A 17,855-nucleotide genomic window follows, 5' to 3' on the forward strand; every position below is an offset into this window, starting at 1 on the left:
GGAGAGGTAACTGATGGCCAAATAATTGAAAGTGTATGGGTGCCTTTACATGGACCAATTATTGGGTAACTGGGAACATCATTACTGATGGAAAAAGGAACCTTAAGATCCCAGTAACATACACCTTGTATTTCTAAGCTATGGTATATTGGTGGCTGTTGGTCTATATACATTTGTACCAAACAAAAAGTTCAATGCAATTTTTTTTTTTTTTTTTACTTCTAACGCGAATGGTGATAAATAACAAGACATAAAGATATGCTGCTATTGGTTATTCTCATACATTAATAGGATATAAAAGTGGTCACTGTCAAATCCCTCTTTGCTCGGTATGCAGATCCTTGAATGCACCATATGGAGAATTGGCTTCGGTTTAGTCTGTTTTTGTAGAGGACGAATCCCGAGCACTTTGGTCCTTGGGGGAAAAAAAGTGGCGTGTTGCACTGGTGGAAGGATTGTGAAGCTTTATGGCCTCATGTAAGCTCCACCAAGCCACCTTCTCGCAGGGATGTACAACCATGGTGTGTTCTCCGTATTGTAGCCATACACATTGTGAGAGGTCCATCAATAGTAATAGAAGAGGCCCTCTGTATGGGAATAAATGGTGTGATACATATGTATGCCTTTAATACCTATGGATTTACACCGCTTTCTTCTTGCCAGTTGAGGAAGATATTGGTCTATGTATAATAGGAGGAGTAGGCGTCTTCTCTCCAGGCCTTTACTAGCAGGGAGATTCAACATAATCGTTGTCCAGGCCTCTGCGGAAGCGATCAGTGAGTGTTCGGCTGATGACTATGACCCGGGGCGCCATACAGTCCTCCCGTCGGTTGAGAATGTTCCAGATCAGGAGAGCAGCTGCCAGTGTTGCCAGAAGGCAAGCACCAATATCTAAATAGCAGGACCAGGATAGGGCTGTGTGGGGTCCGATTCGGTAGAAGGTCACCAGACCTATGACCAGGACAAAACCTGAAACAGAATGAAAGCAACACCATAAGAGTTAGAGGTTAGTACAGAAGACTTTACTTCCTAGCTTGCAGCCTCTCTGGATGGCTCAATAGAATTATTGCAGTGAGTTGGAGAGGAAATCATTTTCCAATATGACAGGAACACACTAAAGATTTTAGAGGGTAATTCCACTTTTACGTTAGTTGCCCAAAATTCTTTTTTTTTTTTTTTATTAAAGTATTGTATTGTCTCCCAGAAGTTATACAAATCACCAATATACACTTATTACGGGTAAATACACACCGGGGAAAAAGTACCCAAGCTAGGGGAGAGCTGCGGCAGGGAGACCAGGAAGAAGACAGAGCCAACACTGGGCATCCATCGGCCATCATCCTTTCCAGCAGCCACAGCCCGCACAGCTCTGGGAGTCGGGTCATGACATCACCATTTTATCCAAGAAGTGACATCACCATGTTATCCAGGAAGTGACATCACCTTGTTATCCAGGAAGTGACATCACCATGTTATCCAGGAAGTGACATCATCATGTTATCCAGGAAGTGACATCATCATGTTATTCAGGAAGTGACATCATCATGTTATCCAGGAAGTGACATCACCATGTTATCCAGGAAGTGACATCATCATGTTATCCAGGAAGTGACATCATCATGTTATCCAGGAAGTGAAGCCTTGATGCAGTAGTAAGTGCAGGGAAAAAAGCACTTTATATTTCCCGTAATAAGTGTAACTTTTGGGGGGCAATACAATACAAAAAAAAAAAAAAAAAAATGTTGCCCGACTTCTCCTTTAATTCGGCCTGCAGCTCCAACTCCAGCTACACATTTTTGATAAAATCGTTGATATTGGGTTAAGACAGAATATGTCTATTGGGCAGATTCCTGATTTAAAGTCTCACTGTCGTTTAATTTTTTTTTTTATATACAGAAATCAATAGTACATGCGATTTTAAGAAACTTTGCACTTGGGATAATTAGCTGAAAAATGCATTTTTATCATGAAAAAGCAGGTTGAAGCTCTCCCCCCTGTCTTCATGGTTTTCTTTAGAAAGGGGAGGGGTGGAGGGAGATGAGGCAGCAAAACATGACAACAAAGAGTTAATTTACAGCTACATCACCAAGCTATCTCCTCTGAAGTCAGCACTGACCTCTCTGACCTCTGAATACCGGCTTTCATAGAGCTCCCACTGTGTAATCCTTTGTTCTCTGCTCTCTGCTTGAGACTAGTCTCCCTCCTCCCCCCTTCCCTCTCCATAGATTACACAGGGCCCGACTGATGTAAAAGAGTCAAGATTTCCTGATAATGAGCAGTGAATGAGAGAGAGGAGTGGGGGGGGGGGGGACCCGGGGAAAGTCTTTTTGAATGCAGATAATGGCATATTTGCTTAATAAACCCAACCTGTATAACTAAAAAGCTATGGACGCCTTTGAGAAGCACTTGTTGTATTCCTGCCACTAGAATGGAGTTGTCTTGCACAGAATGATATGTTTAGTTCATTCTGCATGTTTCCTCTGTGCTGTATAAAGAGTCCTTGTAGATGCCAGCCGCACTGCGCATTTCATGCCTCACTGTCTGGATGCCCACCTGTAGTAACACGGGTCAGCAGCTTTCTTTGCCGCGGTCGTCCTGCCTGTTGTAAATGGGAAGGAAGCTGAGCGTGTTGTTATTTTGTCTCTCATGGCACACAGCAGCATGCACACTCCCCGCCGCTATATATAGCCTGCCCCGAGCTTCCTTTTTTTGTGCTGCAGTCTGCGCTGAACACTGGGCGAAGGGACAGAGACTGAAGGGCGCCAGGATGTCCCCTCACAGGAGGAGGAAATGCCTGTTACTACCTGTTATGCAAACTGGGCCTTGAAAGCTCGGGACATGAAAAATCCAAAGGGGGGTTTTGGAAGAGAAAAATTGTCGAGGAAGCAGCTTAAAGGGGCAGTCCCGCAGCATGCCATAGTGAGATAATGGAAAATACTGGATTGTATAAACTACCAGGCCTGTGATAGCACTGCAGGTGTTCATGGGTTTTATGTCATGGCATTGGAGCGGAACATCATGTTCTTGTTTATTCTGCCTTTGTATGTCCTGTATATGTTCAGATATGTGACAATACTGCAGACATTAAAGGGGAACTCCAGAGATTTCTTATGTTTATTAACTGGTGTCAGAAAGTTATATCGATTTGTAAATTACCTATATTTAAAAATGTCCAGTCTTCCAGTACTTATCAGCTGCTGTATGTCCTGCAGGAAGTGGTGTATTGTTTCCAGTCTGACACAGGGCTCTCTGCTGCCACCTCTGTCCATGTCAGGAACTGTCCAGTGCAGCAAAGGTTTTTTATTGACATTTGCTGCTGCTCTGGACAGTTCCTGACATGGACAGAGGTGGCAGCAGAGAGCACTGTGTCAGACTGGAAACAATACACCACTTCCTGCAGGACATACAGCAGCTTATAAGTACTGGAAGACTGGAGATTTTTAAGTAGAAGTCATTTACAAATCTATATAACTTTCTGACATCAGTTGATTTGAAAAGGATAATTTTTGTCTGGAGGACTACTTTAAGAAGAACAAACTAGATGATACCTGACACCAACATGAGGTCAATAGCACATCCTACATGACATAAGTATGTGACTCCTGAATATGACATCCACACTGGCTTGTCTCATCTCATTCACTGTCCACTAGATACCGGAGTCACTTCTATTCATCTACACGAGCATTAGGGCAGCACTGGTATCACCGAGCCGAACCCATCCCAGTGGTGCCAAGTCACGTTCTTCAAAGGGCCTTCTCCAAATTATTGCTACATTTTGAGGTGTGATGTCCCCAGAAAAGAGCATCTCCTCCTTTTTAGCAACGTGCAACGATCCTTTCTGCTGCAGATCTGTGCAGAACAATGTTCCACGTCTTCTGATCCTGCCCATTCCTTGTACCTTTCTGGGAAGGGGTCCGACTAGTCATGGTCTTCCTGAAGGGTCTACAGTTGTCTCTACTCAAATTGTGTTATTTCCCTTTAAAAGTATAAATGGTGCCATCATATGTCATCTAAATAATGCAGTGTAGTCATACATCACCCAGCTAGGAAGACATCAGAACCTCTTTTATCGGGTATGTGGTTTTCCATGATGACGGAAGCTCTGATGCCCTCCTTTGGAGATACGGCTGCCTCCTACACTAAGCCTTAGGGTATGTTCACACGTACCGCATCCGCAGCGGATTTTATGCTTCGTGTTTTCAGCAAAATCCACTGTGGATACCTGCCCATTCACTTCAATGGGACCCTGCTGCGAGTGTGTCAAAGTCAGAGCCCTTAACCCTCACGGCCCAGGTAGCTTCAAATATTTCACTGCAGCTGTCGCTCATTGGCTTCTATTGCTGCAACCCTGCTTGTTACCTCATGGCTAAATTACAATTAATAGTATCTACTATATGAATGATACTCTACATTGCCATAAACATAAAAGTCACTATTTTTACATCATACTTACTTGCAAGTTGAAAAACGGCAGCTATGGCTTCTTCCCACCACTGAGAGTCCTGGGTGATAATGGGAAGCTCCACCAGACCCATGAGGAAGATGAGCTGCCCGGCAGTCAAAGCAACCGTAGCAATCAGATTGCAGGCCCTCATCATGTCAAACTGCACTGTACGGGGAGACAGGAAACATCATGTCACTACACCCATCTTACGTCACTGCAACCATCTTACATCACTACACCCATCTTGCATTTACACAATATTCTTAATTTAGAGAAACAGAAATTTCTACAAAGAAGCATTTCAGAGTCAGGGGGACGAAAATAGTATCTTTAGGAGGCAAGATGAATGGAGAGATGTAACCACCTTTATGTTTAAAGGGATATTCCATCACCAAAATTATTTGGCCTAGAAACAATATACTTAAATAAATTCGAAATAAATTGGGGCTTGTGTATAGCCATACAATAAAATGTAGTATTTGTAGCTGCCTGCAGCCACCACTAGAGGGAGCTGAGTGCATTCTTATATGAATAAAACCTCTCCTGCTCTACAGACTGGAAAGAAATACCACTTCCTGCAGGACATACAGCAGCTGATGAATACTGGAAGACTTCAGACATAAATTACAAATCTCTGGCACTTTCTGGCACCAGCTGATTTGAAAGAAAATAAAAATCATTCTCCTGATCACCAGCACAGCTCCAGACCCCTGTCAGCTCTGCTCCACTTTCTTGGTGTCAGTGATGTGTTTGAAGGGGACAGGCTGTGTGGCTCAGTTCTATCTCTGTTAGGCTACGTTCACACGTAGCAAAAGTGGCTGAATTCCGTGGTGGAATGCCTCCAGCCTCACTGTCATAATGACAGTCTATTGGAGGCTCACGCGCCTCCTCTCTCAGCGCCTCCTTTCTCCACTTTTGCAACGTGTGAACATAGCCTTTGGGTATGTGCACACTGAGGAATTGTAGAGGAAAGATTTCTGCTTGAAATTCATCACCTATTAAGCTCAAGCAGAATTTAAGCCCCCATTGACTTCTCTAAGATTCCTCTAGCAGAATCCGCCCTATGGCCCTGTTCACACTGAGCAAGAACGGCGTCTGGTTAGAGTGAATGAGAGGGCGCGCGCCTCCACCTCCTCCCCTCCCCTCTCTGCTCAAAGAACTGACATGTCACTTTTTCGAGCGCAGAGCAGCGGCTGCGGAGGAGCGCGTGCCCTCTCCTTCACTCAAAGCAGGACACTGAGCAGGACACAGAGCTCTGCCACGGAATTCCGCCGTTCTTGTTCAGTATGAACGGGGCCAAAGAAGTGACATGTCAATTCTTTGGGCAGAAAGCAGATCAGCGGCAGAAAATTCTGTTTGGAAATTCTGCAGTGTGAACAACAGAACGGAAATCTCATTGAACACTATAGGAAATTGCTCTGTTCTCATTTTACGGGATGAATTTCAAGCTGAAATAAGAGCGGATTCCTCTTCAATTCCTCACCTACAGTATTCCTCACCTATTCCTCAGTGTGCACATATCCTTATGGCTGAGGCAAAGTGAGTGAACTGAACCACACAGCCAGCCCCCTCCACGCATGTCATCAGCATGGAGATTGGGGAAGTAATGCTCTACTGTTTTGAGACATTGATTGAACCCTTCAACTTCAATGGGACTGGATGACCATCTGATGCCCATTTAGTTTAGGCAGACATTGGGGAAGGGATGGAATAAGTATGTTGTCCTTGAAGGAACCAATACTAAAGGTTTAGGGTCCTATTTCACCGGACGACTATCGTTCAGATTATCGTTAAATCGTTCGAATCTGAACGATAATCGTTCGGTTGAAATGCAGTTAACAATTAATGACCGACCGAGAAATCGTTGATCGCTTTATAAGACCTGGACCTATTTTTATTGTTGCTCGTTCGCAAAACGTTCACAAATCGTTCGCATTGAATAAGACGTCGCTCGCAGTAGATACGAATGCAATAGCGAAGAAATAGCAAAAAAAAAACGATCGCAAATACGATCATAAGTAACAATTATCGTTCCATGGAAATGAGTGAATGTTTTCAGGTCTTTCGCAATAGCGGTCGTTTGAGATCGATAATCGTTAACGATTATGCGAACGATAATCGTCCGGTGGAATAGGGCCCTTACACGGGTCGACTATGGGGCAAGTGAACATCCCAAGGAGTGCTTATTCCTGATAATTGTCTTATGTGAAAGGGGCGGTGATTAGTCAGCTGGTGAATGAGCAAGCATTAAAGGGGTACTCCACTTAAGGAACATTTAATCTCAGTCTCCACCCATAATTTAAACTTGTTTATAATAGGTTTCTTATACATGAATTGGTCCGTTTGTCTGCAGCGGCTCCTGACTCACACCCTGAAGCTGCAGAAAATCCCTACTTCCTGGTCCACTCTGTCTCCTTCCTCTGCCCTCCCCCTCCCTTCTGAGACCCAGGTCACATGATCTCTGTCTCCTCTGTTGGCAGGCAAGCTGTAACACCTCATCTATAACCTCACCCACCACTGAGATCCCATTACTCAGTGAGAATCTGAAGGGGTGGGGAAACAGCAGAACAGGGACAGCCTCCTGAGCAGTATAGGGCTATGGACTATGCTACCTTTTTTAAATGGCTCCTATTCCAGTCTCTGAGACAAGCGTGTGTGTAGGTTCAGGGAAGTAGCTGTCAGCTAAGTAAAGCCCCTATTCCACGGGTCGTTTAAAGGAGCAATATCGTTCGTATTCAGCCGATATCGGCCGCTACGAACGATATTAGTCCCGTGGAATAGAGTGCAACGATCAGCCGACATCGTTCATGTCGGCTGATCGTTGCAGTCGCTTGTTTTTCAACATGTTGAAAAACAAGCGACTGGTATAGCAGCGATCTGCTGCCGTTGCTCCGTTGAATAGGAGCGTCGGCAGCAGATGCTGCTATATCCTATGGGCTGCCCGGACGATCAGCGATCCTCCGAGCAGCCCCTCCCGCACTCACCCGCGTTGAATAGCGGCGGCAGCGAGCGGGGAACGAGGAGCAAACGAGCGCTAATAGCGCTCGTTTGCTCTTCCAAACGACTCGTGGAATAGGGGCATTAGGGTTTGGTTGATGGCTAATAAAGGTCTCTGGCCATTCCAGGGCTATGGGCTTTGTGTTTTTCTGTTGTGTTTGTATTTTTGTCCTTTTTTGTTTGTTCCAGATGTTAAAATTCTGTCAGTCGTTGCTGGTAAGAGACAACAGTAGAAGTCAGACATGTGACCTGTGTGACCTGACAGAGTAATTCCCATAGTGCACTGCTTATAACCAGCATTATATTGAGTTTAGCTTTGGGCCTGGTTGGAAAACAATGCCTTATGTAACTCCGTTTAAGCTAAATTATTTAGTTACATTGTATAAATATATTTTACTGGGGATCGTAGTGGATTATGGTTCCATAGCAGAATTTTTCTTCTGATCCAAATGTAATGTAAGTTTTCTGTGATTATAGACACACGTGGAGCCGTGTTATGTAGTAGGTGCCAGAACAGGGATTATATAATGTCTGGCTGCAGCCACAGTAGATGTTAGTGTCTCCTCGCTGCTGTTGTGTATGAATGTTATGGCATTCTGCTATGGTAACCTCCACTATTAAAAACTTCTATATGTCGATAAGCATCTCATTATTACACTGCATAGCCTTTGTGTGAATTGCACACGCTGTTCTGTATCCTGCACATGTGGTTCTGGATATCCTGTTAAGCATTACTTATCCTGTACTGATCCTGAGTTACAGTTACAGTATTATTATTACAATTATATGCACAAGCCAAAAAGACAGAAATGGCTGCACATCGCACCCATGGCTGACACGAAAGCTTATTCAGCTACATTTAAAACCAACATCAGAAGTTAGTATATAATTTGGCCAAACCATATTGCCTCATGTACCACGTGCAGGTCTTCTGATACACTGATACTGATTATTACAATTATACTGCAGAGCTGCACTCACAGTTCTGCTGGTGGGGTCACTGTGTACATACATTACATTACTTATCCTGTACTGATCCTGAGTTACATCCTGTGTTATACTCCAGAGCTGTACTCACTATTCTGCTGGTGGGGTCACTGCGTACATACATTACATTACTGATCCTGAGTTACATCCTGTGTTATACTCCAGAGCTGTACTCACTATTCTGCTGGTGGAGTCACTGTGTACATACATTACTGATCCTGAGTTACATCCTGTGTTATACTCCAGAGCTGTACTCACTATTCTGCTGGTGGAGTCACTGTATACATACATGACATTATTTAGAAGCACTGAGCATACATCCACCAGATAGCTGATGATTGGTGGTGGGGGGGGGGGGGTCGGACCTCTGCAGCCTCCACCGATCTCCACAGGTTGTTATACTGTAGTTAGGCAGAGCTTCAGTGACGCATTGGTCGAGTATTGGAGCCCTGCCAATACATTCAGTCTTTGGCACTGCTGAGAATAGCTGGGCACAATCCGGAGCCAAGAACGTCAGTGCCAAGTCCTCTGAGTAAAGCTACAGAGCACATGCCTGATCACCGCTCCGTTCATCCTCCTCCTAACCACAGTCCTGCAGCATAGACAATTGGGGCCCCCATTTAGGCCGCTCCGATCTTGCATGATGATGAGCAAACCCGAACTTTCAGCAAGTTCTCTCATCACTCTGTATTGTAGAATAACCATAGATGAGAATAGGACAGCCCTATTAGTGGCAGTGGGGTGACTGCAGCTCGCACACAGTATAATACAGGGCGGCCATATAGACTACAGTGGGTTGTTAGAGAATGGACTTGGCTCGGGCGGCAGGCACTATCCTGTAACCTGCGCTTTACAAAGCTGCACACTGTTCTACTTGCTGCTTTCTACATGTGGTATTTGACCTTTGGGGGAGCGCAGAGGGGGGAAGGAAAGGGAATGATGAATGTTTTATTACTAGTGACCTAATGCATGCTGTGCACTTTCTGTGTAACCCCTTCCATGCTGGTGAGGACAGCCTCCCATTACAGCTCTGTCTGCTGTCACTGACGGAAGAGGTTAATATCCTTACCCCTATTACACAGAGGGATAGGGGGATAGGCCTTAGAATGGCTTCATTCTTGGACATACAAGAAAACTCCAGCTTCCAGATAGAATCTTTGAAGGCTTCTTACTTTTTTTTTTTTTTTTTGAGCAGGTCCTATTGCAAATCTCTGGTTCTTGTTACGAAAATGTATGTGCAGAATATTCCCAGGATAATAGATTAAAATAATCCACTCAAACATAACTTTTGATATGTTGCTGCCCATGGTGAGACTAACAATTCCTTCCATACTTGTTATTATCTATTAAGTCTCCTTCCCCCAGTTCTCAGTTGCTGCTTTCTGCTGAAAACACAAAAATCTGTGTTTGAGCTTTTCTCTCTGTCTCCGCCTCCCCCCTCCCTTCTGAGACGGCTGATGTAAACAAGTCCCTGGCAGGCTTTATCTGCAACATTGTAGCTTCTTTGTGATGCTGGGAGGGTTATTCTGAGGTCAAGTTGCTGATGAACTCAGTGTAATTATCCCTCCCAGCATTACAAAGAAGCTACAATGTTGCAGGTAAAGCCTGTCAGGGACAGCCGTCTCAGAAGGGAGGGGGGAGGCGGAGACAGAGAGAAAGGATCACACACAGATTTTTGTTTCTTTAGCAGAAAGAAGAGAAGGGGTCCGTGGAGCCTCAGTTGCGAGTCTCAAAACACGGGAATAGCCAGATATCCCTTTCTCCAGAGAGAGCGAGGGATATCTGGCTATTCCCGTGTTTTGAGACTCGCAACTGAGGCTCCACAGACCCCTTCTTTGCATATTCAAATTTTGTTGGGGGGCAATCAGTGAAGACTCTTAAATGAGTACTTCATTGGATTTTTTCACTGATCTCCCTAAGTTCAGTGATTGGTGTGTTTTGTTCTGCAGAAAGCAGCAGCTGAGAACTGGGGGAAGGAGGCTGAATAGATAATAACTAGTATGGAAGGAATCGTTAGTCTCGCCATGGGTAGCAATATATCAAAAGTTATGTTTGAGTGGACCTATGCATTTCTTAGAAACATAGAAGATTGTCGGCAGGAAAAGGCTCCAAACAAGTGCATTAACTGTGGACTTATGATCATGTGCACTGACCCATAGAATACAGTAGGTCTAATACTGTACGCAATTGTGGACAGTATGCAGACCATATATTACGGTCATGTGCAAGGTGCCTGAGTGTTCAGTTTCTCTGCAGCGCCACCACAGAGAAAACAGAGCATTGCGCAGTGCCTATGTAAATCAGTCGTCTGTGTAATACATGCCAGGCCAGGCCTTCTAGAACAAGAGATTTTATTCAGAGAGAGAATCATAATAGAAAAATAGCACACACCATAAATTCTTATGAACTTTTCTTTATCCACAATATTTTAGGATAAACATGCACAAAGGTATATCACCCAACACTCGTGCTCATCGTCTTCAGATGCTGTGTGAGAGACAAACAAAGTCCTTTAAGGCTCCATCAGAGCTCTGTCATCCTCATGGAAGTGATCGGCGTTGCGGAGGCAGACGCCGGATTCTGCGACGTTTCGTGGAATGGATCCACTTTGTCAAGCATCACGTGATCAGCCCACCACCAATATAAAAAGGCTAGGAAGTATCGCGAGACTTCCTAGACTACGGACACAAAAAGATACAATAAGATATAATTAGATACATCGTCTGAACATGGATATTATGTATATACCAAGTTAAATGGTCACAAGGTGATCCCCCTAAATAAAGTATCCAAGTGTCCGCTAAGCTAGTGAAGCTGCAAAAGGCGCACTGCAGCCGCATGTTTCAGTGCAAAAAACGCTACAAAAACGCACTGAATCCGCATACTTCATTCAGACCTCCCGGATTCAGCGTACCAAGACGCTGAATCCAGAATGTCTCTTTCTGCAGTAATTTTTTCTTAATCTGCATCTCATTCTCACCCTCTATCTCTTCTAACACCATCCAACGTAAATCGCTAACCTGGTGTCGACATGTGACGAAATGGCGGGCTACGCCAGTTTCTCCAAATTCATTTTCTGGTATGGTACCTTTATTTAATATACATCGTCTAATCGCTGATTTGTGTTCACCCAATCTGATCTTGACCATTCTGGATGTTTGGCCAACGTAAGCAAGCCCGCATGGGCACTTGAGAAGGTATATGACCTGTTTGGAATTACAAGAGAACCATCCTTTGACATCAATAGGATGTCCTTTGGAAGGATGGTTCACTGTATTACCCCTAATGATAGAATTACAGTGCTGACACTTATGGCAGGGAAAAGTACCTTTTTTAGCAGCTCTGATAAAAGTTTGTCTGCTAGGTTTTTTCTTCCCTATGTCGGCCCTAACCAGCTGGTTGGCCAGGGTTTTACCCTTCTTATACACAATCCTTGGGGCATGCTGGAAAAGCCGGCCAAATTTAGGCTCAAGACGCAACATGTCCCAATGTTTGGTGATGGTTTTTTGCACCAATTTAGCATGGTTGTCGTAGGTGGAGATAAACAGAAGTCGGTCATCCTTAGTCTTGTTCTGTCTTTTCATGACATCCTCTCTGGATAATTTTTTCACTTCTTCTTCTGCTTTCACTAATTCTTCCCTTTTGTAACCCCTTTGTTGAAATTTAGCCACTATCTTATCTTTATTTTTGTTGTACTCATCTTCTGTACTACAAATTCTCTTAGCCCGTATAAGTTGTCCCTTAGGGATACCATTAAATGTCTGAGGGGCATGGCAGCTACTTCTAAGCAACATGTTGTTTTTATCAGTGGGTTTGGAGAACAGGGTAGTAGTAATTTTATTTTGTTCATTACGGTGTAGTTCTACATCCAGATAGTGAACACAACTTTCATGGCTTTCCAGGGAGAATTCAATGAGAGGATGGCATGAATTGAGGTAGGCGACAAACTCCTCAAGTGTTTCCTTGTTACCACGCCATAACATACACACGTCGTCCACATATCTAAGCCACACATGGACAAATTGGCTATGTGGATGACGGTGTATGAAGGTGGTCTCAAAATGGGACATGAAGATGTTTGCTACACTTGGAGCCACAGGGGACCCCATCGAAGTCCCCTGCAGCTGCAAGTAGTAGTCATCTCCAAATCTAAAGTAATTCTTGGTGAGTATCACGTCCAATAAGGACATGATAAACCCAATTTTTTCATTACTGAGATCGGCGTCAAGGGACAGCAGTTCTCTCACAACTGTCATCGCCTCGCCGCATGGGATGTTGGTGTATAAGCTTTTTATGTCCATGGTACAAAACCATTGAACATCCTTAACATCAACATCTTTAATGATCTCCAAAAATTGAGTAGTGTCTTTTAAGCAATTGGGGAGGTTTTTGACTTTTTTCTGTAAAAAACTGTCTACATAAACCGCTGCCGGGTGGAAGATGGAATCAACACCCGACACGATAGGACGTCCCGGAGGTGTTTCGAGACTCTTGTGCACCTTGGGGGATAGAGGGTGAGAATGAGATGCAGATTAAGAAAAAATTACTGCAGAAAGAGACATTCTGGATTCAGCATCTTGGTACGCTGAATCCGGGAGGTCTGAATGAAGTATGCGGATTCAGTGCGTTTTTGTAGCGTTTTTTGCACTGAAACATGCGGCTGCAGTGCGCCTTTTGCAGCTTCACTAGCTTAGCGGACACTTGGATACTTTATTTAGGGGGATCACCTTGTGACCATTTAACTTGGTATATACATAATATTCATGTTCAGACGATGTATCTAATTATATCTTATTGTATCTTTTTGTGTCCGTAGTCTAGGAAGTCTCGCGATACTTCCTAGCCTTTTTATATTGGTGGTGGGCTGATCACGTGATGCTTGACAAAGTGGATCCATTCCACGAAACGTCGCAGAATCCGGCGTCTGCCTCCGCAACGCCGATCACTTCCATGAGGATGACAGAGCTCTGATGGAGCCTTAAAGGACTTTGTTTGTCTCTCACACAGCATCTGAAGACGATGAGCACGAGTGTTGGGTGATATACCTTTGTGCATGTTTATCCTAAAATATTGTGGATAAAGAAAAGTTCATAAGAATTTATGGTGTGTGCTATTTTTCTATTGTGGAGTACTATTGGAGGTTCACAGGCCCTCTATTTTGCACACCAGTGTGAGAGACCCATGTGCAGCGTATTTGTGCTTTAATGAGAGAGAATCATAACCAGCAGGTCCTTCTAGTTTCCTAAAATTGCCTAACAAGGTATATGAAAATGGGACTTCTTAACTGGACAGCCCCTTTTGGAGGGGTACTCCACTCAGACATAACTTTTGATATGTTGCTGCCCATGGTGAGACCAACAATCCCTTCCATACGTGTTCTTATCTATTCAGTCTCCTTCCCCCAGTTCTGAGTTGCTGCTTTCTGCTGAAGACACAAAATTTTGTGTGTGAGCTTTTTTTCTCTGTCTCCCCCTCCTCCTTCCCCTCCCTTCTGAGATGGCTGATGTAACCAAGTCCCTGGCAAGCTTTATCTGCAACATTATAGCTTCTTTGTAATGATGGAAGGGTTAATCACAGCAACTTGACCTCAGAATAACCCTCCCAGCATTACAAAGAAGCTACATAGTTGCAGATAAAGCCTGCCAGGGACTTGTTTACATCAGCTGTCCCAGAAGGGAGGGGGAGACAAAGATAAAAGCTGTGTAATGTAGTTGTGCTTAAAGGGGTACTTCGGGCAAAGGGTTATTTTTAGGGAATGGCCTGGGAAGGGGTGGAAATAGAGGCCGCCGGTCACTTACCTCCCCGGTTCCATCACCGGGTCCCGAATTGCGCTGCCCTGTTCTCCCGTCCGTCCGCTGATTCCTGGTCTGAGCTGCGGCTTGAGACGTGACATCTCAAGGCAACTCAGCCATTCAGCGGTCAAAGCGGAGTCCCGCCTCGACCGCTCAAGCCACAGCTCAGACCAGGAAGCGACGGCCGGACGGGAAAACAGGGCGGCAGAATCCGGGACTCAGCACTGGAACCGGGGAGGTAAGTGACCGGCAGCTCTTTATCCACCCCTTCCCCCACCGTACCCTAAAAATAACTCCAGCCCGGAGTACCCCTTTATGGGTAAGACCCACTCTTCACATAATAAACCCTATTTTAATATAATTTTCTCAGTGATTTGGGGGGGGGGGGGGGGGGTTATTCACCACCCCCATCCATAAACCAGAGAAGAAAGACACTACACGGAGTATATCAGGTCTGAGAGGGCCTAGCACATCTGTACATCACAAAGTGTAATACTTCATTGCCCCTGTGGTGGCGCTGCTGAACACTTGAACTGACAGGTTCCTCTACAAGTTACAGGTGATGGCTGGTAGCTACCAGCAGGAGACATTGGCCTCAACTATACACACAGTAGGCTTGTTATGGTGTTGCCCGACTGTATAAAAAAGTATAGCCTGCATGTTGGCACATGCCATCTCTTAATCGGGGGAGCACCACTCTATGGCTACTTCGACGTATGTATTGTGAGTTTTTCCATTGCTTTGGGTAAAGGTGTGTGAACGCAGCCCTAGTTTGTTTCATTACGCTGTTGGACCATTGACATTACACGGGCTCTCTGTAAGGTATCGCCTTCTCGTCTATGAGCAGTACTTGTAGGAAAGGAGATTTCCCTAATACAACATAGTGCCAAAATACTGCATAGCTTTCCATGTTGCAATGCTAGAGGTATTTTGTAATGAAGAGGAGAATATGGACACGCACCCTTTGGGACCTCACATGGTACCTATCTAGCCTCTGTATGTAGCCTCTCTTTCTTTGTATGTGATCAGGTTATGTTTGCGGGTGCACGATTGCCCGATTGTGGATCTGATGACCCGAACTGAGCCGGTGTCATCGGATCCACAGCTAGGACAGGGCTTGCATCTTTATACAGACCCAGATATGCACATGTAATACACTCGTGGAAAACCGACTGATAAAGAAGGGATGTTGGCTGTGTAGACAGTCGCCCAATGGCCAGGTGACTGTGTCATTAGATGTCCGTGATTAAAGGGGTTGTTAAGTAAAAATCTTTTTCTTTCAAATCAACTGGTGTCAGAAAGTTATATAGATTTTTAAGTTCCTTCTATAAAAAAAATCTCAAGTCTTCCCATACTTATTAGCTGCTGTAGGTCATGCAGGAAATATTTTATTTTCAGTGTGACACAGTGCTCTCTGCTGACATCTCTGGCCGAGACAGGAACTGTCCAGAGCAGGAAAGGTTTTCTATGGGGATTCATAGAAAACCAGAGAGTTCCTGTTTCGGCCAGAGATGTCAGCAGAGAGTACTGTGTCAGACTGAAAATAAAACAACATTTACTGCATGACATACAGCAGCTAATAAGTATGGGAACACTGGAGATTTTTTAATAGAAGTAAATTACAAATCTGTATAACTTTCTGATATCAGTTGATTTAAAAGAAAAAGATTTTTGCTGGACAACCCCTTTAAGGAAGTCCTACCCATCACTTGGTGCACAATCCTGGCCCTCCGATTGTAAAACACATCTCTACACTGCAGTCCTACAACCATCCAGGAATTTTTTTATTTAGGGGAATGCAGAAATCAGAGTGAAACGTTTTACCTAAACCTGAATGATGGTCCCTTATATAGAGCATTACAATACTTCTTGATATCTGAAGCCCGAGTGCAAGTCTGTTACCAGGATGTTTGGTGTTTGACATATACTTAAAGGGGTGGTTCAGCAAAAGAAAAAAATTCTTTCAAATGAACTTGTGCCAGAGATTTGTAATTTAATGTACTTATCAGCTGCTGTATGTCCTGCAGGAAGTGGTGTATTTTTTCCAGTCTGGAGAGCAGTAGAGGTTTTCTATGGGATTTGCTACAGCTCTGGACAGTTCCTGACATGGACAGAGGTGGCAGCAGAGAGCACTGTGTCAGACTGGAAAGAATACACCACATCCTGCAGGACATACAGCAGCTGATAATTACTGGAAGACTGGAGATTCTTTCTAATAGAAAGTAAATTACAAATCTCTGACACTTTCTGGCACCAGTGCATCTGAAAGAATTTTTTTTCGCTGATCTACCTCTTTAAGCTTGACATGTAGGAAAAACCGATCAGCACCTGTTCATCACTGCACAATGTCTCTTAGTTTATTGCTGAAGGATGAACCGACCATAGACATAAGATATTGCTTCCAGTCTAACCAACTATACATTAATTTTCCCATTCTTACAAGTACTGTACAAGACTGAAGTCCACACGTTTGCAGAGACATATTGGTGTACGGCCCATGGATTGCATCCTATGCACAGTGACAAGTATTACTCAGTGATAGTAGTGGTGAGACAGGAGAGATGGAAGGATATCTACACTCATACTTACACTTGACCGTGTTCCGGGATTCTTGCAAGCCAGATGGCTCGGACCCCCAACCAATAGTTTGGCACACCCTTTCATCTCCTTGCCCTGGCTTGGTGCTAGTTCCTCTACCATACAAGCACATCTTCCAGAGACCAACGCTGCGCTTGCGTCCTTCCTCCATTGTTTGGTATACCCAGTTTGGGGTGAAGGCAGCCACATTGTTAAGAATAAGCGATACCAATGCTACCGCCACAGCCGCAGCCACGAGTCTCTGCATGCCCATTGCCTGTTGCCACCGGACTTCCACTTAAACGGGACAAGCCCCGCCGCACCGCACAGGGTCAGGAGCAGCTAGAGGACATCTCCGCTCATTTTGAGAGGTAGAAGCCCCCCAGAAATGGCACAGCCAGGCAGGCCGGCTTGGCAGTCCCATGAAAGGGAGATGTGAAGCGAGGAATCCCAAGAAGTTTCTATCCACACTCCTGCAAGGCAACCCCCACCTCCTGCACTCGGAGAGGCAACAGCATTCCCGTCTGGACCCCACCGAGCAGAGAGCCCCCACGAATGGTGGAAATCAGACTCTCGCCTTCCCACGCTCAAAGAAGACAGATGTGTTCCAGATGTGGCTCCTCTCGGTCCACTCACAACCAAGGTGGGCGTCAAGCAGAAGTCACTCAAGAAGCAGAGGGGCAATGGTTTCCATATTGAAGCCGAATAAAAATCAATGGAGAAAGTGAAGTCAGAGAGCAGAAAGCGGAGTTTCTCCCTGCAGCTGGCGGAGGATGAACGCTCAGTGTGAGCTCAGTAGCGTGTGTGTGCGAGCCAAGCAAGGGGACGGGGAGGCAGCAGCTGATAGGAAGTTTTTGTTTTACGGATATATATATTTTTGGCATGGGATTTTGTTAATTTGTTTCCTAACTGTCTCTCTCGGAGCAGAGGAAATGGTTGTTTTTTTGTCGCTGTATTTCCCACCCCCCCTTTCCTCCTCCCAGCATCTCCCCTCCTGGTTGGAGAGTTTTGGTCAGGCTCTGGGTGTCGATAGATAGATATTCGGCAAAGAACCT

General features: G+C 44.7%; 2 protein-coding genes across 4 annotated transcripts in view; one reads left to right on the plus strand and one right to left on the minus strand.

Moving 5' to 3' along the window:
• IFT140 (intraflagellar transport 140) overlaps positions 1-17,855 on the plus strand; it is a 70,991-nt gene that overhangs the window by 35,673 nt on the left and 17,463 nt on the right. The gene's annotated exons all lie outside the window — the stretch shown is intronic.
• On the minus strand, positions 207-17,662 carry TMEM204 (transmembrane protein 204). Its single transcript, XM_069982126.1, has 3 exons — positions 16,813-17,662; positions 4,457-4,612; positions 207-969 (listed from the first exon to the last, which is right to left on the minus strand). Exons 1-3 carry the CDS (start codon positions 17,072-17,074, stop codon positions 725-727), a joined length of 663 nt encoding a protein of 220 aa, XP_069838227.1. The 5' UTR covers positions 17,075-17,662; the 3' UTR covers positions 207-724.

This window comes from Dendropsophus ebraccatus, chromosome 9, assembly GCF_027789765.1.
Source record: "Dendropsophus ebraccatus isolate aDenEbr1 chromosome 9, aDenEbr1.pat, whole genome shotgun sequence".
In the NCBI taxonomy this organism is placed as follows: Eukaryota; Metazoa; Chordata; class Amphibia; order Anura; family Hylidae; genus Dendropsophus; species Dendropsophus ebraccatus.